The 22,135-nt window shown below is 42.7% G+C and overlaps 1 protein-coding gene across 1 annotated transcript in view; it reads right to left on the minus strand.

The window, feature by feature from the left end:
• The window catches only part of SYTL3 (synaptotagmin like 3), a 200,984-nt gene that overhangs the window by 107,212 nt on the left and 71,637 nt on the right, over positions 1-22,135 (minus strand). Inside the window, exons 8-9 of the mRNA XM_077289229.1 lie at positions 10,738-10,862; positions 2,946-3,083 (exon numbers count right to left, since the gene is read on the minus strand). Of these exons, the coding sequence (XP_077145344.1) occupies positions 2,946-3,083; positions 10,738-10,862 (263 nt within the window). The remainder of the gene's footprint in view (positions 1-2,945; positions 3,084-10,737; positions 10,863-22,135) is intronic.

The raw sequence follows: 22,135 nt of genomic DNA on the forward strand, positions 1-22,135 counted from the left end.
GGTCGCCGCGACATTGCATTAACCCATTATCTGCCAATGTCCTTTTTTTGGGACGCCTAATCTTTAGCTTCTAGCAACTAAGATTTTATAATTTTTATAATTAGGTCCAATTTTTTGTGTTGTGTTTGTAAAATTAATGTTTTCAAAATAGGAAATCATGTCATTGTCATTTTTAATTGAATATTGGGACGCCCTTTTATGAAAAATCCGTACTTGTAAAAATTTTAATTTAGCAAGTAATGGGTTAAAATGCAATAACGGGTGATCAAAAGAATGTATCTGCACCAAAATGGTATCACTAAAAACGTCAGCTCAGTACACAAAAAATAAGCTCTCACCCGACCCCAGATCACGAAAAATGGAAACGCTACGGGTATCAGAAAATGGTGCAATTTTTTTTTTTAGCAAAGTTTGGAATGTTTTTTCACCACTTAGATAAAAAATAACCTAGACATGTTTGGTGTCTACGAACTTGTAATGACCTGAAGAATCATAATGGCAGGTCAGTTTTAGCATTTAGTGAACCTAGCAAAAAACCCAAACAAAAAACAAGTGTGGGATTGCACTTTGTTTGCAATTTCACCACACTTGGAATTTTTTTCCCATTTTCTAGTACAAGACATGGTAAAACCAATGGTGTCATTCAAAAGTACAGCTTGTCCCGCAAAAAGTAAGCCCTCACATTGCCATATTGACGGAAAAATAAAAAAGTTATGGCTCTGGGAAGCAGGGGAGCGAAAAATGAAAACGCAAAATCGAAAAAGGGCTGCGTCTTGAAGTGGTTAAGTAATATAGATTTCTAAAGTTGTTAGTGGCATGAAATTCTCACCAGATGTCGATAACAACCCAATCCATCCCCACAGGCAAAGAAATCAAATCATAGATGTCCATAAATTAACTTGTAAGCTATGTGTAATAATAAGAAAAGACGCAAGGAAAAAGTATTGAACATGTTTACTGAAATTTATTTAATACTTCATACTTCAAAAGCCTTTGTTATTGATGACATCAAAAAAGCCTCCTGTATGGAGAAGCTAGTTTCATTCATTGCTCAGGTGTGAATTTGCACTCTTCAAATACTGAAAGTTTTGTGGGCTCCTTCTATGAATGCTGAGCTTTAGTTCCTCCCACAAATGCTCTATTAAATTCAGGTGAAGTGATTGGCTGAGCCACTCTAACAGCTTTATTTTCTTTCTCTAAAACCATTTGAAAGTTTCCTTGGCTGTGTGTTTGGGATCATTGTCTTGCTGAAATGTCCACCCTCATTTCATCTTCATCATCCTGGTAGATGGCAGCAGATTTTTTATCAAGAATGTTTTGGTATATTTGCCCATTCATCCTTCCTTCAATTGCATGAAGTTTGCTGGTACCATATCGTGAAAAACAGTCCCACATCATGATGTTCCCACCTCCAAACTTCACAGTTGGTATGGTGTTTTTGGGGTGATATGCAGTGCCTTTTGACCTATAAATATGGTGTGTATTATGGCATCCAAAGAGTTGGTCTAATCTGACCAGACTATATTCTCTCAGTATTTCACAGGCTTGTCTAAATGTTGTTGAGAAAACATTAAACGCGCTTGAACATGCTTTTTGTTTAGCAATGGAGTATTGCGTGGTAAGCGTGCACACAAGCCATGAAGGTTGAGCGCATTATTTATAGTTTTCTTTGAAACAATAGTACCTGTTCATTCCAGATGTTTCTCTTGTTCTCCACAGGTGGTCTTTGGCTCTTGGACAACTCTTCTGCTAATCCTTTTCACTCATCTGTGAGTTCTTGGGGGGAGCACCGGTTTGCGGCCGGCTTATGGTGAAATGAAGTTCTTTCCACTTCTGTATTATGTCGTGAACAGTTCTCACTGGAGCCTTCAGTAGTTTAGAATTCTTCAATAACCAATGCCGTCAGTATGTTTTGCAACAAAAAGGTTGCATAGGTCTTGAGACCACTCACTGGTTTTACCTATCTTGAGATGTTTCTTGTGTGTCATCTTGGTAATGAGACACGTAATGAGACATTTTATAGGCCATCAGTTGAACCAGCTGATATTATTTTTCACTAAGTGGTAAAATTGCTTTCTAATTTCTGATAGATTTCATTTGGTGTCAGTACATTCTATGTTTTCTTCTCCTCTCTTTATTCATGAGTTCAGTTCTTTCTCCCTGTGTCATTTCTCATTATTGCACATAACTTAATTTATGGACATCTATGGTTTGATTTCTTTGCCTCTGTGGATTGGATGGGTTGTTGGCAACATCTCAGAAGAATTTCATGTCAATAGCACCTTTAGAAATACATTTAGTTAGAAAATTGGCGACGTGTTCAATGCTTATTTCACCAACTACATATAAAGCATTGCCATGTTACCTGTGCATCATAGCTGTATTTTTACACTTGAGAAAGGCCAGATATGGTTGAAACATTGCCTTGTCTTCCTATTATTCTGTTGTTTTTTTTTTGTTTTTTGTTTTTTTTTAATATTATGGAATAAAAATATAACTTTTTAAAGATTATTCTCTTTTCACCATCTTAGCCTTTGAAACTGGTGGTGTGAGGTCAATGGAAGACCTGTAGCTGCATGTGTGGTTCAAATCCCAATGTAGTGCAAACTCTTTATGACGGTGTGAAGTGCATAATGCATTGCAACCGGATGCCTCAATTCTTCCTTCCAGGTACACAGACAGTTCAGTGTTACATTGATTTGGTGGTGGAAACATTGGTACGGCCATTTCTCTAAAGTGTCTCAAGAGCCCTTTTCAACACAATAACGGCAGGCCATATATTTCTTATGTTATTATGAGCAGTCTACTTGGCCTAAATGTGCTACCATGCCCTGCAGTGTCAAATCATAAACATACTATCCTAAATACTTGTTAAGTACGGTATAATGGTTTACATTAATTTATAATTTATTACATTGCATTTTAGCTTTTTACATATACAATACCCTTTTCAAACTCCCAAAGAACATTGTCTTGTTTGGGTCATCGGTCTCCTTTGTCTTTTGACTAGGATAATTTTTGATTTCTTGTACTTCCTCTCTGACTTTGTGAATAAGCTCGTGAAGACTTTTAGACTTTTCTAGCTGTGATAAAAAATATGTCATAATAATAATAATAATTAAAATAATAAATTTGCTGTCGGTAGCATGTTATGGAACAACAGTAGCTAAAATATTGAAAAATATTTTTGCGGAAAGAATAAATTAGATTAAATTAGCACGATTTTGCAAGTTAAATCAAAGACTTGGCAGCAATGGCGCTGTTATATAGATTAAATCAATACATTAGGTGAAGAAATCCTCTTTGTGGTTCTTCTTAAATCTGCATTTCAAGTATTCTAGGAGTGAGATTTAGGTGCCCAGGGTTAGGACTGTGCTTTGGGTCTTCTGCACTTGCCTCGACCCCTCTGCCTGCCTCCGCAGTTGGAAATTTCGCATAAATGCCGTCATTGCAGTTGGTGGCAAGTACGGATGTTGATTTACTGGCAACAAAGCAGATTTCTTCACCAAAGCTATCTATTTAATCTGTATTACAGCGCCATTATTGCCATATCTTTACGTTAACTTGCAAAATCGTGCAGATTCTCTTTAGGTAATTGCTCCTCTGCGCTTATAAATCTAGTAGGCAGTCATTCACAGTTATCGACAGTTATCTCTATATGCACATTTATACAGAAAAGGCTGTAAATCAAGGATTTATATCAATGTATATAAAAAAATACAAGTAAAGCACTCTGCTGCATCTGACAGACAATGCCCATCAATGGGGCAGCACGGTGGTGCAGTGGTTAGCACAGCAGCCTTGCAGCACTGGAGTCCTGGGTTCAAACCCCACTGAGGACAACATCTGCAAAGAGTTTGTGTTTGCGTGGGTTTCCTCCGGGTACTCCGGTTTCCTCCCACATTCCAAAGACATACTGATAGGGAATTTAGATTGTGAGCCTCAACGGGGACAGCGATGATAATGTGTGCAACCTGTAAAGCGCTGCGGAATATGTTAGCGCTATATAAAGATTATTATTATTATTAATACAGTTGTGCTAAAAAGTTTACATACCCTGGTAGAAGTTTTGCTTTCTTGGCCTTTTTTCAGAGAATATGAATGATAACACCAAAACTTTTTTTCTCCACTCATGGTTAGTGGTTGGGGTGAAGCAATTTATTGTCATAATACTGTGTTTTCTCTTTTTAAATCATAATGACAACCCAAGACATTCAAATGACCCTGATCAAAAGTTCACATACCCTGGTGATTTTGGCCTGATAACATGAAAAGCAGTTGACAAAAATGGGTTTGAATGGCTACTAAAGGTAAGATCCTCACCTGTGACCTGTTTGCTTGTAATCAGTGCATTTGCATAAAAGCTAAGTGAGTTTCTGGGATCCAGACAGACTCTTGAATCTTTCATCCAGCCATGACACTTCTGGATTGTGAATCATGGGGAAAGCAAAGGAATTGTAAACGGATCTATGGGAAAAGGTAGTTGAACTGTATAAAACAGGAAAGGGATACAAAAAGATATCCAAGGAATTGATAATGCCAGTCAGCAGCGTTCAAACTGTGATTTACAAATGGAAAATCAGGGGCTCTGTAAAAAACAAAACCACGATCAGGTAGACAAACAAAAATGTCGCCCACAACTGCCAGGAAAATTGTTCGGGATCTCATCAGTCCGGAAGCTGCACATGAGATGTACTCGGACATTCCAACATGACAATGATCCAAAATACAAGTCCATGTCATTGGCTACAGCAGTACAAAGTGAAGGTTCTGGAGTGGCCATCATACAGCCAAGGAATTTACCGGAACTGTAGGCTTTTTGCCAAAAAGAGTGGGCAGCTTTACCATCTAAGAAAATAAAGAACCTCATCCACAACTACTACAAAAGGCTTCAAGCTGTCATTGATGTTAGAGGGGGCAATACACGGTATTAACCCCTTCACCCCCAAGGGTGGTTTGCACGTTAATGACCGGGCCAATTTTTACAATTCTGACCACTGTCCCTTTATGAGGCTATAACTCTGGAACGCTTTGACGGATCTTGGCGATTCTGACATTGTTTTCTCGTGACATATTGTACTTCATGTTAAAGGTAAAATTTATTCGATATAACTTGCGTTTATTTGTGAAAAAAAATGGAAATTTGGCGAAAATTTTGAAAATTTTGCAATTTTCCAACTTTGAATTTTTGTGCCCTTAAATCACAGACATATGTCACGCAAAATACTTAATAAGTAACATTTCCCACATGTCTACTTTACATCAGTACAATTTTGGAACCAAAATTTTTTTTTGTGACGGAGTTATAAGGGTTAAAAGTTGACCAGCAATTTCTCATTTTTACAACACAATTTTTTTTTAGGGACCACATCTCATTTGAAGTCATTTTGAGGGGTCTATATGATAGAAAATACTCAAGTGTGACACCATTCTAAAAACTACACCCCTCAAGGTGCTCAAAACCACATTCAAGAAGTTTATTAACCCTTCAGGTGTTTCACAGGAATTTTTGGAATGTTTAAATAAAAATGAACATTTAACTTTTTTTCACACAAAATTTATTTCAGCTCCAATTTGTTTTATTTTACCAAGGGTAACAGGAGAAAATGGACCCCCAAAGTTGTTGTACAATTTGTCCTGAGTACGATGATACCCCATATGTGGGTGTAAACCATTGTTTAGGCGCATGGCAGAGCTTGGAAGGGAAGGAGCGCCATTTGACTTTTCAATGCAAAATTGACTGGAATTGAGATGGGACGCCATGTTGCGTTTGGAGAGCCCCTGATGTGCCTAAACATTGAAACTCCCTACAAGTGACACCATTTTGGAAAGTAGACCCCCTAAGGAACTTATCTAGATGTGTGGTGAGCACTTTGACCCACCAAGTGCTTCACAGAAGTTTATAATGCAGAGCCGTAAAAATAAAAAATCATATTTTTTCACAAAAATGATCTTTTCGCCCCCAATTTTTTATTTTCCCAAGGGTAAGAGAAGAAATTGGACCCCAAAAAATGTTGTGCAATTTGTCCTGAGTACGCTGATACCCCATATGTGGGTGTAAACCATGTTTGGGCGCATGGCAGAGCTTGGAAGGGAAGGAGCGCCATTTGACTTTTCAATGCAAAATTGACTGGAATTGAGATGGGACGCCATGTTGCGTTTGGAGAGCCCCTGATGTGCCTAAACATTGAAACTCCCTACAAGTGACACCATTTTGGAAAGTAGACCCCCTAAGGAACTTATCTAGATGTGTGGTGAGCACTTTGACCCACCAAGTGCTTCACAGAAGTTTATAATGCAGAGCCGTAAAAATAAAAAATCATATTTTTTCACAAAAATGATCTTTTTGCCCCCAATTTTTTATTTTCCCAAGGGTAAGAGAAGAAATTGGACCCCAAAAAATGTTGTGCAATTTGTCCTGAGTACGCTGATACCCCATATGTGGGTGTAAACCATTGTTTGGGCGCATGGCAGAGCTTGGAAGGGAAGGAGCGCCATTTGACTTTTCAATGCAAAATTGACTGGAATTGAGATGGGACGCCATGTTGCGTTTGGAGAGCCCCTGATGTGCCTAAACATTGAAACTCCCTACAAGTGACACCATTTTGGAAAGTAGACCCCCTAAGGAACTTATCTAGATGTGTTTTGAGAGCTTTGAACCCCCAAGTGTTTCACTACAGATTATAACGCAGAGCCGTGAAAATAATTTTTTTTTTTTTCTCAAAAATGGTTTTTTAGCCCCCAGCTTTGTATTTTTACAAGGGTAACAGAATAAATTGGACCCCAAAATTTGTTTTCCAATTTGTCCTGAGTACGCTGATACCCCATATGTGGGGGGGAACCACTGTTTGGGCGCATGACAGAGCTCGGAAGGGAAGGAGCGCCATTTGGAATGCAGACTTAAATGGATTGGTCAGCAGCCGTCACGTTGCATTTGCAGAGCCCCTGATGTACCCAAACAGTACAAACCCCCCACAAGTGACCCCATATTGGAAACTAGACCTCCCAAGGAACTTATCTAGATGTGTTTTGAGAACTTTGAACCCTCAAGTGTTTCACTAAAGTTTATAGCGCAAAGCCGTGAAAATAAAAATTATTTTTTTTTTTTCACAAAAATGATTTTTTAGCCCCCAGTTTTGTATTTTCACAAGGGTAACAGGATAAATTAGACCCCAAAAGTTGTTGTCCAATTTGTCCTGAGTACGCTGATACCCCATATGTCGGGGGGAACCACTGTTTGGGCGCATGACAGAGCTCGGAAGGGAAGGAGCGCCATTTGGAATGCAGCCTTAAATGGATTGGTCTGCAGGCGTCACGTTGCATTTGCAGAGCCCCTGATGTACCCAAACAGTACAAACCCCCCACAAGTGACCCCATATTGGAAACTAGACCTCCCAAGGAACTTATCTAGATGTGTTGTGAGAACTTTGAACCCCCAAGTGTTTCACTACAGTTTATAATGCAGAGCCGTGAAAATAAAACATCTTTTTTTTCCCACAAAAATGATTTTTAGCCCCCCAAATTTTTATTTTCCTAAGGATAACAAGAGAACTTGGACCCCAGAAGTTGTTGTTCAATTTGTCCCGAGTACGCTGATAACACATATGTTGGGGTAAACCCCTTTTTGGGCGCACGGGAGAGCTCGGAAGGGAAGGAGCACTGTTTTACTTTTTCAACGCAGAATTGGCTGGAATTGAGATTGGACGCCATGTCGCGCTTGGAGAGCCCCTGATGTGCCTGGACAGTGGAAACCCCCCAATTCTACCTGAAACCCTAACCCAAACACACCCCTAACCCTAATCCCAACGGTAACCCTAACCACACCCCTAGCCCTGACACACCCATAATTCTAATCCCAACCCTAATCCAAACGTAAATGTAATCCAAACCCTAACCCTAACTTTAGCCCCAACCCTAACTTTAGCCCCAACCCTAACTTTACCTCCAACCCTAGCCCTAACCCTAACCCTACCCCTAACCCTAAACGTGACTGAAATACGTGGCACTGAAATACGTGGCACTGAAATACGTGGCACTGAAATACGTGGCACTGAAATACGTGATACGTGGCACTTAAATACGTGGCACTGAAACACGTGGCACTGAAATACGTGGCACTGAAATAAGTGGCACTGAAATATGTGATATGTGGCACTTAAATACGTGGCACTGAAATACGTGGCACTGAAATACGTGGCACTGAAATACGTGGCACTGAAATACGTGGCACTGAAATACGTGATACGTGGCACTTAAATACGTGGCACTGAAACACGTGGCACTGAAATACGTGGCACTGAAATACGTGGCACTGAAATACGTGGCACTGAAATACGTGCAACTGAAATACGTGGTACTAAAATATGTGGCACTGAAATACGTGATACGTGGCACTGAAATACGTGGCACTGAAATACGTGGCACTGAAATACGTGGCACTGAAATACGTGATACGTGGCACTTAAATACGTGGCACTGAAACACGTGGCACTGAAATACGTGGCACTGAAATACGTGGCACTGAAATACGTGGCACTGAAATACGTGCAACTGAAATACGTGGTACTAAAATATGTGGCACTGAAATACGTGATACGTGGCACTGAAATACGTGGCACTGAAATACGTGGCACTGAAATACGTGGCACTGAAATACGTGGCACTGAAATACGTGGCACTATGACTGTCAGAAAATGTTCATTAAACGGTTAGGGGTGAGGTTAGGGGTAGAGTTAGGGTTTGGATCCCTTTATCACCTTGATGGTGGTGGGTGGCTTTTCAGTGTGTTTTCTGTTTTTTTCGATAAAAATGCATGCGTTTTTAACGCAAACAAACGCATGTGCTTAAAAACGCAAGAAAATACTGCAGGTTGTATTTCTGAAAATGAACGCATGCAGAAAAAAACCGCATGCGTTTGAAAACGCGACCAAACGCGTACAAAAAAACCGCATGCGTTTTCAATGTTAAATATAGGGAAAAAACGCATGCGTTTTTTTGTGCAAAAAACGCTGCAGACAAAAACGCAAGTGTGAAACCAGCGACGCTTTTTATAGCAAAAAAGTTTTTGCGTCTCCACATTTTGAGACCTATAATTTTTCCACATTTGCTCCACAGAGTCATGTGAGGTCTTGTTTTTTGCGGGACGAGTTGACGTTTTTATTGGTAAAATTTTCGGACACGTGACCATTTTTGATCGCTTTTTATTCCGATTTTTGTGAGGCAGAATGACCAAAAACCTGCTATTCATGAATTTCTTTTGGGAGAGGCGTTTATACCGTTCCGGGTTTGGTAAAATTGATAAAGCAGTTTTATTCGTCGGGTCAGTACGATTACAGCGATACCTCATTTATATCATTTTTTTATGTTTTGGCGCTTTTATACGATAAAAACTATTTTATAGAAAAAATAATTATTTTGGTATCGCTTTATTCTCAGGACTATAACTTTTTTATTTTTTTGCTGATGATGCTGTATGGCGGCTTGTTTTTTGCGGGACAAGATGACGTTTTCAGCGGTACCATGGATATTTATATCAGTCTTTTTGATCGCGTGTTATTCCACTTTTTGTTCGGCGGTATGGTAATAAAGCGTTGTTTTTTGCCTTGTTTTTTTTTTTTTTTTCTTACGGTGTTTACTGAAGGGGTTAACTAGTGTGGCAGTTTTATAGGTTGGGTCGTTACGGACGCGGCGATACTAAATATGTGTACTTTTATTGTTTTTTTTTTTTAATTTAGATAAAGAAATGTATTTATGGGAATAATATTTTTTTTTTTTTTTCATTATTTTGGAATATTTTTTTTTATTTTTTTTTACACATTTGGAAATTTTTTTTTTTACTTTTTTACTTTGCCCCAGGGGGGGACAATACAGATCGGTGATCTGCCAGTTTGCATAGCACTCTGACAGATCACCGATCTGAGGAAAGTGCAGGCTGCTTCACAGTGCCTGCTCTGAGCAGGCGTCTGTGAAGCCACCTCCCTCCCTGCAGGACCCGGATCCGCGGCCATCTTGGATCCGGGTCTGGAGCAGGCAGGGAGGGAGGTAAGACCCTCGCAGCAACGCGATCACATCGCGTTGCTGCGGGGGGCTCAGGGAAGCCCACAGGGAGCCCTCTCCCTGCGCGATGCTTCCCTGCATCGCCGGCACATCGCGATCATGTTTGATCGCGGTGTGCCGGGGGTTAATGTGCCGGGGGCGGTCCGTGACCGCTCCTGGCACATAGTGCCGGATGTCAGCTGCGATATGCAGCCGACACCCGGCCGCGATCGGCCGCGCTCCCCCCGTGAGCGCGGCCGATCGGCTATGACGTACTATCCCGTCGGCGGTCATACGGGCCCACCCCACCTCGACGGGATAGTACGTCAAATGTCGGGAAGGGGTTAAGAAATGGGGTATGTGAACTTTTGATCAGGATCATTTGGATGTTTGGGGTTGTCATTATGATTTAAAAAGAGAAAACACAGTAGTTTGACAATAAATAGCTTCACCCAATCACTGACCATGAATGGAGAAAAAGTTTTGGTGTTATCATTCATATTCTCTGAAAAAAGGCCAAGAAAGTAAAAATTCTGCAGTGGTATGTAAACTTTTGAACACAACTGTAGTTCCCATTTTGTTATATTGAGGCCCATCTACAGTATATTCCTTGTGTCGTTAGAAAAAACAGCACTGCATGCAACCTTACTGAATACATGTTGCTTTCATAATTCAAGTTTAAATATGTCCTTTAATTAATACCTCACTAGCTATATGGATAGCCGTATCTGAATGACTTCTCCTTTCCTTTCTTCTTTCTGCACTCTTCCCATAATCTGTGCTTAGGTAACATTTATCAGTCATATCATTCTGTGACTTAGAAATTTCTAATGGAAGAAAATAAATTGGTCAATAATCCATGCACATTTTAGTATTAAACATTTTTATAGGTTCTGCAGTTGTGAAATATAAAAACCTAAAGCGATAAACTGGAATATAAGTTGGTGTGCATGTTCACACTGGCCACTAAACAGTCAAAACCCAAGATAAAAACATAATAAGCAAATATCCTGCCAGTAAATAAATAACTAGCAATAGTGCATAAAAATAATGTAGGGTGCTTTGTAGGGATGAGCAGACCTTTGGAAGTTCGAGTTCAGACGAACATGAGTCCAAATTTCGGTTCGGGTATCCAAAGTTGACCCCAGACCTGAACCCCATATAAGTCAATAGGGACCTGAACTTTGGTGCTGTAAAATGGCTGTAAAATGGGATAGGGGGTGGAAAAACAAAGCAAAATGGGGGTAAGAGCAGGACAATTGCCCTGCAAACAATTGTGGATAGTAAAATAACTTAAAATAACATAGAATAAAAAAAATAAAAAGTAAAACTCTTGAACCAGGAGTCGAAGGTCCAAATGGAGGAGTGGAGCAGTGTCTCTCAATGTCCCCACATCCAGCCCCTCATAATGCCTCCACATTCAACCCCTAATAATATCCAAACAGGCAGCCCCTCATAACGTCCACACAGCCAGCCCCTCATAATATCTCCACATCCAGCCCCTCATAATGTCCCTACAACCATTCCTTCATAACATCCCCACTGCCAGCCCCTCATAATGCCCCCACATCTAGCCTCTCATAATGTCCACAAAGCCACTCGATCATTACGTCCCCACATCCAGCCCCTCATAACGTCCCTACAGTCAGCCCCTCATAATTTACCTACAGCCAGTCCCTCAAAATGCCCCCACAGACAGATCTCATAATGCTCCCACATCCAGCCCCTCATGTCCCCAGAGCCAGTTCCTCATAATGTCCCATCAGCTTGTTCCTCACAATGTTTCCACAGCCAGCCCCTCATAATGTTCTCACAGCCAGCCACTCATAATGTTCCCACATCCAGCTCCCCATAATGTCTGGACAGTCCCTCATATTGCCCCCACACCCAGCACCTCATAATGTCCCTCCACCCAACCCCTCATATGGTCCCTACAGCCAACCCCTCATAATGCTCCCACGTCTAGCCCCTCATAATGCCACCACATCCAGCCCCTCATAACGTCCACACAGCCAGACCCTCATAATGTTCCCATGTCCAGCAACTACAGAAAGTCCTTTATAACGTACCTACAACCACATCTCATAATGTCCCCAAATCCAGTTCTTCGCCCCTCATAACATCTCTACAGCCAGTCCCTCATAACATACCTACAACCAGATCTCATAACGCCCCCACATCCAGCCCCTCATAATGTCCCCACAGCCAATCCCTCATATGCTCCCCACATCAGCCCCTCATAATGACCCCACATCCAGCCCCCCTAATGTCCACACAGCCAGCCCCTTATAATGTCCTCACATCCAGCTCCTCATATGGTCCCCACAGCCAGCCCCTCATAATGCCACCATAGCAAGCCGGTCATAACAACCTCACATCCAGCCCAACTAATGCCAACACATCCAGCCCCTCATAACATCACCACACCCAGCCCCTCATAACATACCCACACCCAGCCCCTCATAACGTACCCACACCCAGCCCCTCATACGGTCCCCTCAGCCAGCACCTCATAATGCTCCCACATCTAGCCCTTCATAATGCCCCTACATCCAGCACCTCATAACGTCCACACAGCCAGACACTCATAATGTCCCCATATCCAGCAACTCATAACATCTCTACAGAAAGTCCCTCATAACGTACCTACAACCACATCTCATAATGTCCCCACATCCAGTCCTTCATAATGCCCCACATCCAGCCCCTCATAACGTCTCTACAGCCAGTCCTTCATAACATACCTACACCCAGATCTCATAACGCCCCTCATAATGTCCCCACAGCCAATCCCTCAGATGATCCCCACAGAAGCTCCTCATAATGACAACACAACAAGCCTCCCTAATGTCCACACATCCAGCCCCTCATAATGACCCCATATTCAGCCCTCCATAATGTCCACACAGCCAACCCTTCATAATAACCCCACATTCAGATCTCTTAATGCCTCCACATACAGCCCCCAATAATGTCCACACAGTCAACCTCTCAATGTCCCCATATCCAGTCCCTCATAATGCCACCACATTCAGTCCCTCATAATGTCCTTACATCCAGCCCCTCATAATGTTTCCACATCCAGCTCTCATAATGCCCCCACAGCCATCCCTCATAATGTCCCCACAGCCAGACACTATACATTTTATTTCCTCTGCCCAGGTCCATAACCTTACATTTATATACACTAAATGTAATTTGCCATTTCTCAGCCCAAGACTACAACTTACATAAATCCTTCTGTAATATTAAATCATCCTCCTCTGTGCTAACTACCCTGCATTTAGTATCTGCTGCAAATATTATAATTCTACTCTGTGTGTCCCCTACAAGGTCATTAATAAATATATTAATAAGAAGAGGGCACAATACTGACCCCTGTGGTACCCCACTGCTAACTGTGACACAATCCAAGTGTGTTCCATGAACAAACACCCTTTGTTTCCTATAACTGAGCGAGTTGTTAACCCAGTTACACATTTTCCCTAGTCCCATATTTTCTCATTTTATACACTAACCTTTTGTGTGGCACTGTATCAAACGCCGTTGAAAAGACCATATAGACAAAATCCACTGCTTTTGCCTGGTTCAGTCTGGAATTTACCTTCTCATAGAAGTTGAGCAGATTAGTTAAACAGGACCGATCTCTCATAAAACCATGCTGACGTTGGGTAATGAGGTTATTCTTATTGAGATACTTCAGCATAGCATCTCTTAGGAAACTTTCAAGTATTTTACCCACAGTAGAGGTTAAATTTACCGGCCTGTAATTTCCACACTCAGATTTTGTATCCTTTTTGGATATTGTCACCACATTTGCTATTCGCCAGTCCTGAGGTACAGGCACTATTATTATGAATTCTGTGAATATTAAAAATAACATCTTATCACTGTACTTAATTCTTGCAGTACTCGGGGGTTTATGCCATACGGGCACAGGGATTTGTCTACTTTAGTGATTTTGAGGCGGTTCCATACTTCATGCTAGGTTAACCAGAGGCGACATTTAGTGGAGAATATCTAGTATCCCTGATCATGTCATCTGTCATGGGATTTTCTTATATAAATATTGAAGAGAAAAGGAAATTTAGCAGATTGGCCCTTCCATCATCTTCTTCCATCATCTTCTTCCACCATTTCACACAGACTATTTTTGAGGGGGTCAACACTATCATTTTTCAGTTTCTTACTGTATATAAAGCTGAATAATATTTTTGGATTATTTCTATTTTCTTTGGCAATGAGTCTCTCTGTCTCAATCTTTGCTGCCTTGATTTGATTTTTACACAGTTTTTTTTCCCTGTAATTATTTAATGCCTCGGCACTATCGTCTAGCTTTAATTCTTGAAACGTTTTCTTTTTGGCATTTATTGTACCCTTTACAACTTTATTTAGCCATAGTAGTTTCCTCTTAGTTCTAGCCTGTTTATTCGCCTAGGGGTATACAGTGGGGAAAAGTTCTCTCACTTAAAAAGATGAGAGAGGCCTGTAATTGACATCATAGGTATACCACAACTATGAGAGTAAAAATGAGAAAACCAATCCAGAAAATCACCTTGTCTGATATGGCAAGATTTATTTAGCAAATTATGGTGGAAAATAAGTATTTGGTCATTAACAAAAGTTCAACTCAATAATTTGTTATATATCCTTTGTTGGCAATGATAGAGGTCAAACGTTTTCTGTAAGTCTTCACAAGGTTGGCGCACACTGTTGGTGGTATGTTGGCCCATTCCTCCATGCAGATCTCCTCTACAGCAGTGATGTTTTGGGCCTGTCGCTGGGCAACATGGACTTTCAACTCCATCCAAAGGTTTTCTATGGGGTTGAGGTCTGGAGACTGGACTTACACTCCCTGCAGATGATTGCACATGATACATTCAGCAGGTCTCTGAAGACTGTCCTTCCATGTTCTCTGTGCTGCTGCCTCCACTCCTCCTGGGGCCCGACTGCTGGAGGATGAGAGTGGAGCACTAATACAGAGAGCAGAGGAGACTGAGGAGACTCTGCTGAAGACATGTGCAGGTGTGGATCGCCCCCAGAGTAGAGCAATGGGGGACTCGGCACCGGGTCCTGTGGTTCGGGGGATGTCACGGTGGCTGACCCGGTCCGTGGCCCTCAGGGGTGTCCAGTAAAAGAGTTTATATATGGGCAAGGTGCAATAAAGAACGAGGAGACAGGTTTGCAGTCTTTTACCTTGTTTACTGGAGATTTCAGAGGGTATCCTCAGCCCGGAGTGCCAGATGACAGGGCAGGCAGAGTCCGGTTGGTCTGAAGGAAATTCCAGAGTCCCCTTATCCAGGTGGAAATCAGTAGCCTTCCTCTAGCACCTGTGTGTTGTAGTACCTCCCTGCTGAGCTCCTCGGTAAGGTCCTCACAACTCTTGTAGATGTTCTAGATGTTATTTCTTCCTCTCTGTCCCCCAGATGGTATGGATAGGACAAACCCGTATGACTGATGGCCTGAGGCTTGTTTATAGGGACCCTAGAGACGCCCCGGCCCCCACAGTTGCCACCTTGCCTCCTGGGTATTAAGGTCGGGCAGCCAACTTGGAATTGACTGTCCTTCCGGTCTCTGGAGCAAGGCTTAGAGACAGTTGCTCCCTCGGTGTTCCTGGCTACCGGCTTCTGCGCCTCAGAAAGGAGCTGCTTGTTCCTGGCTGATCTCCCTCTGATATTCCTCTCCTGTGCTCTGCTTTCCTGCACACTCTCTGCAGTATGTTCACCTTTTAGTGTCTTTTTCCAGGAGTTGCAGCACTTCATGCCAGCAGAGCTCCTCTCTTCTTCTGTCTGCCTGACAGGAACTGAACTCTGAACCCCTTTTCCCTCCAGATCAGGATGTTATATAGGGAAGTTCACCTAAAACAGGCTTAGAGCTCCCCCTTCTGGTCTGGAGTGTGAACATGTTGCATGTGTGTGATACCTGAATGTGGTTGTCTTTCATTGCCTTCAGACATGACATCACTTCTCCCCTGAAAGGATAATGACATCACTGCGACAACCAGGACTCTGGGGCGCTGCAGGTGGGTGGAGCCTCCTATGCAGAGCCAGTTTTAGACAAAGTAGGGCCCTGGGCAAATATTTACATGCGCTGAGTTCAGACCGTTAAACGAGTGATCAACAATACTGAAGTCATTCGACGCTTATATACTTATATGCTTATATACTTCAGCCCCCCTTAGCATATACTGCAGCCCACCTCAAAGTATAATGCAGCCCCCTCATAGAGTATAATGCAGCCCCACACACAGTATAATGTAGTCTCCTCATAGAGAATAATGTAGTCCCTTCAGAGAGGTTAATGCAGCCCCTTAGAGTATAATGCATCGCCCTCAGAGTATAATGCATCCTCCTCAGAGTATACTGCAGCCCCCGTCAGCGTATAATGCAGCCCCTCAGAGTTTAATGCAGCCCTCCTCAGAGTATAATGCAGCCCCCCTCATAGAAAATACTGCACCCCCTCATAGAGTATACTGCAGCCCCCCTCAGAGAATACTGCAGCTCCCCTCAGAGTATAATGCAGCCACTCAGAGTATAGTGCAGCCCCCACACACAGTATTATGCCACCCCCAACACACAGTCTAATGCAGCCCCCCACTCACAGTATAAATCAGCCCCCACACAGTATAATGCAGCCCCCCACAGTATAATGCAGCCCCCCACACAGTATAATACAGCCCCCACTCACATTATAATGCAGCTCCCACTCACACAGTATAGTGCAGCCTCCCACATATAGTATAATGCAGTCCCCACTCACAGTATAATGAAGCCCCCATACAGTAAAGTGAAACCCCCACACACAGTATAATGCAGCCCCCCACTCACAGTATAATGCAGCCTCCCCATACAGTATAGTGAAACCCCCCACACACAGTATAACGCAGCCCCACACACAGTATAATGCAGCCCCCACACAGTGTAAATCAGCCCCTACACAGTATAATGCAGCCCCCACAGTATAATGCAGCCCCCACACAGTATAATACAGCCCCCACTCACATTATAATGCAGCCCCCACTCACACAGTATAGTGAAGCCTCCCACATATAGTATAATGCAGCCCCCACTCACAGTATAATGAAGCCCCCATACAGTAAAGTGAAACCCCCCACACACAGTATAATGCAGCCCCACACACAGTATAATGCAGCCCCCCACTCACAGTATAATGCAGCCTCCCCATACAGTATAGTGAAACCCCCCCCCACACAGTATAACGCAGCCCCACACACAGTATAATGCAGCCCCCACTCACATTATAATGCAGCCCCCACTCACACAGTATAGTGCAGCCTCCCACATATAGTATAATGCAGCCCCCACTCACAGTATAATGCAGCTCTCATACAGTATAATGCAGCCTCCCCATACAGTATAGTGAAACCACCCACACATAGTATAACGCAGCCCCACACACAGTATAATGCAGCCCCCCACTCACAGTATAATGCAGCCTCCCCATACAGTATAGTGAAACCCCACACACAGTATAACGCAGCCCCACACACAGTATAATGCAGCCCCCACACACAGTGTAGTGTAGGCAGTCTCCCCACACAGTATAATATAGCCCCCTCACTCACAGTGTAATGCAGCCCCCACACATACAGTATAGTACAGCCCCCACACACATATACAGTATAATGCAGCTTCCCTACTCACACACTATAGTGCAGTCCCCCACTCACACAGTATAGTGCAGTCCACACACACATACATACACACACACAGTATAATGCATACATATATAAACATACACAATACTCACCTTTCCTCCTCATTCTCTGGCTTCTGCAGTGCGTCTCATTGGCTCCACTGCTGGCACAGTGTGGTGCACGATAAAGGGATGTTATTGCGCAACCGCTGAGTCACAAGCAGAGGGGGAGTGAATGGACAAGGAGCATCATCTGACGCTCTCTCCTCCATCACTGCTTTCAACTGTATTGGCATCTTTGATGCCGATAAGTTAAAGGCACGATTCGGGGGGGGAGGCACTGGGCCCCATAGCGACCTCGTACATGCCACTGGCTGGGGGCCCCTGGAGGAGTAGGGGCCCTAGGCAGCTGCCTGGTCTGCTTGCCCCTAGCGCCAGCCCTGCTCTTATGTAACAGCAGACATTGAGGCATCCTCTGTGTGGCACAACACATAACTTTTGCAGAGGTGGATGCTTTTCTAGACTCCTGGGACCCATAGCAGCATGTGGTTTGGAACTATGGACTGCATGCCCCTGGCGCAGTGTGGTCTTCCACTATGGACTGTACGCCTCTGGCGCAGTGTGGTCTGCCACTGTAGACTGGACTGTATGCTCCTGGCACAGTGTGGTCTGCCACTATGAACCATACACCCCTGGCGCAGCGTGGTCTGCCACTATGGACTGTACACCCCTGGTGCAGCGTGGTCTGTCACTATGGATCTTACGCCCCAGGCAGAGCAGTGTGGTCTGCCACTATGCACCATATGCCCCTGGCAGAGCAGCATGGTCTGCCACTATGCACCATATGCCCCTGGCACAGCGTGGTCTGTCACTATGGACTGTACACCCCTGGCAGAGCATCATGGTCTGCCACTATGGACCTTAAGCCACTGGCAGAGCAGCATGGTCTGCCACTATGGACCTAATGCCTCTGGCAACACAGCGTGGTCTGCCACTGTGGACCGTACACCCCTGCTATCAGTATTTTATTATTCTTTCTCCCTCCCCTTATCTCCACCCACAGAGACTCTACATTTTCATCAGCTTCACATATATTATTTCAAGGGATGGGTTTTAGGGACAGTTTTACATATAAACAAACCCCTCCCTTATTTTTACAGTCATACCTGAAAAGACTATAGCCCTTTAACCCCTTAGTGAACAAGCCAATTTTTACCTCAATGACCATGCAAATTTTTACAATTCTGACCACTGTCACTTTATGAGATAATGGCTCTGGAATGCATCAATGGATCCCATTGATTCTGACATTTTTTTTTCATGACATATTGTACTTCATGCTAGTGATAAAATTTCTTCGATATGACTTGTGTTTATAATAAATAAAAAACATACATTTGGCAAAAAAAATTAAAATTTTGCAATTGTTAAACTTTGATTTTTTTTGTGCATTTAAATCAGAGTGTTATGTCACACAAAATAGTTAATAAATAGCATTTCCCACATGTCTACTTAATATCAGCACACTTTTTAAAACAAAATGTTTTTTTTTTGTAAGGCCAGCGTCACACTAGGCGTCTGAAAATATGGTCCGTTTTTTATGGCTGTAATATGCAGAAATTGTCCCAAAACACTGTTCCATATTCAATGCGAGGATGCGATTTTTACGCACAAATTTATCCGTGTGTCATCTGTATGGCATCCGTATGGCTTCCGTACGGCGTTTTTTTCACGCATGCTTGCAAAATGGACATATCATCATGGATCCATCGGCTCAAATATGCTTAAAAACATATATACAGTGTGTGTGTGTATATATATATATATATATATATATATATATATATATATATATATATATATATATATAAATATATATATATATATGAGTGAGACACACATATATATATATCTCCTTCACAAACCCGACAGGATATGAGACATGGTTTACATACAGTAAACCATCTCATATCCCCTCTTTTATTACATATTCCTCTTTACTAATGTAACACAATTTGGGGTCTCTAGCTATTAAATGAAAGGGTTAAATCCAGGAAAAAATTGGCGTGGGCTCCCGCAACCCTTCAGTTGCTTTACTAGAACCGAAGCAATGCGGAAGGAAAAATTAACATTTCACATTTTTCCACAAAAAATTAATTTGGAACCAACCTTTTTATTTTCACAAGGGTAACAAGAGAAAATGGACCACAACATTTGTTGTGCAATTTGTCCTGAGTACCCTGATACCCCATACGTGGAGGAAGTCTACCGTTTGGCGCACAACTGGACTCGGAAGGGAATGAGCACCGTTTGACTTTTTGAACGCAAAATTGTCTGGAATGGAGAGTGGACGCTATGTCATGTTTGGAGAGCCCCTGATGTGCCTAAACAATGGAAACCCCCCATAAGCGATCCAATATTGGAAATCACACCCCTCAAGGATTTATCCAGTGGTATAGTGAGCATTTTGAAAGTACAGCTGCGACACAGAATTTGATAGCATTAGGTTGTCATATTGAATATGTCGTCATTATTGTTGAGCACAAGTGCTAACTACTAGTGATGAGCAAGTATACACGTTGCTCGGGTTTTCCCGAGCATGCTCGGTTGGTCTCCGAGCGTGCTCGGAAAAACCCGAGCAACGAGTATACTCGCTCATCACTACTCACTACTCCAGTTTGCATCGGATGCTCGGGTATGCACCAAATATCGTAGGTGCTCGAGTGACTTGCTTGAGTCCACGCTCTGCATGTTTCGTGGCTGTTATATGCCCCTAAACATGCGGGGATCTGTGATATTCCATGCATACATGACCACCCGATGCAAACTTGAGTAGCAAGCACTTGAGCTCAAAACTAGCTGTCATATCGTCATCATTTTTTTCAAATTTTTGAAAACCCCCAATTCTATCTCCAACCCGAACACAATCCTAATCCTAAGGCTACTTTCACACATCAGTTTTTTTGTTTCAAGCATAATCCGGCAAGTTTAGAAAAAAAATAGATCCAGTTTTTTTTTAACCGGATCCGTTTTTTTTCTCATAGAGTTGTATTAGCGCAGGATTGCGTCTGATGGCCAGACGTTTCATCCGTTTTTTTCTGGATCCATCCAAATAGTCGTTACCGGCGGATGGAGAAAATGTCCATAGGAACTTTTTTTTGTCCGGCGAAAAAAGCGCACAGTGACGGAACCGGCCAAAAACGCGTGAAACGGACATGTGAAACACTGAATCCGGCCTCCAGATCCGGTTTTCAAACCATTTTCCATTGAAATCATATCTCTCTCTCGCTCTAAAATAAAAACCAGATCCGTTGCATCAGTTTTTTCACTATTTGCAACGGATCCGTTTTTTCAAGCATTAGCCGGATTTTGCCTGAAACAAAAAACCTGATGTGTGAAAGTAGCCTAACACAACTCAAACCCTAACATAACCTTAACCACAACCCTAACCTAACCCCAACCCTATCCCTAACCTCAACCCTGCAAAGTATATGCAGCCCCCACATACAGTATAATGCAGCCCCCCACACACAGTATAGTGCAACCACCCACACCTAACCTCAACTGCAAAGAATGGAAAAAAAAAAAAATTATTTAATATTTTTTTCTAAGGCGGTGACAAAGTGGTATTTGATGTACTATTTTCTTTCATTTTGATCACTGTGATAGGGTCTATCACAGTGATCAAAAGGAACCAATAGGAAAAATTCCTATTGCTGGGTATCGGCTGGCAGATCTCGGCGGGCACACTGCGCATGGGCCCACATTTTTTTCCAGGAAGATAAAGTGGAGGGCTGGGGGACAGATCAGGAGGGCCCGGGGATGGTGGAGGTACCAAGGGTACTTGGGGGACACGATTTTTCCCTTCTCTGATATGCTAGATCATATCTGAGCAGAAATTAATTTAAATTTTTTTTTTTCCTTTTTTTTAATGTGAATAATGGCAATCACGATCTAGGGGACTGTAAGAACCATCCCGATCATGTTCTCCAGGGTCTCAGCTACCCACGTAGCCGAGACCTCAGAGATTTTCCAATGCTGGGGGGTGCTATATCTTTATTTCTCAGAGCCGCTAAAAAGCGGCGCTGAGGAATAAGTACCCTTAACTGCAGCCTTCTAGTACTCAGCCATTGATGATACAGATTACAGGATTGTCATATTGGGTCTGTTCCCATTCGGCCGGTGTCCTGCTGAGAAACACCATCTGGCCTGCTGTTTCTTCATTAGTCTTGGCTACGGAGGCCACAGATTTCACTTGACCTAAGTCCGGTTTCTCCGTCTCTTCTTCTTCCACCTCACAGGAGGAAACGGGAAGAATGACTTGAGACAAAGCAGCAGCATTAGCATTCTCTTTGTCGGAATGGTACTTGATGGAGTAATTAAACTTTGCAGTTTGGGCGACCCACCTCTGCTCCAGGGACCCCCAAATTCACACTTTGCAGAT

This window comes from Ranitomeya variabilis, chromosome 2 (genome assembly GCF_051348905.1).
Source record: "Ranitomeya variabilis isolate aRanVar5 chromosome 2, aRanVar5.hap1, whole genome shotgun sequence".
NCBI lineage: Eukaryota > Metazoa > Chordata > Amphibia > Anura > Dendrobatidae > Ranitomeya > Ranitomeya variabilis.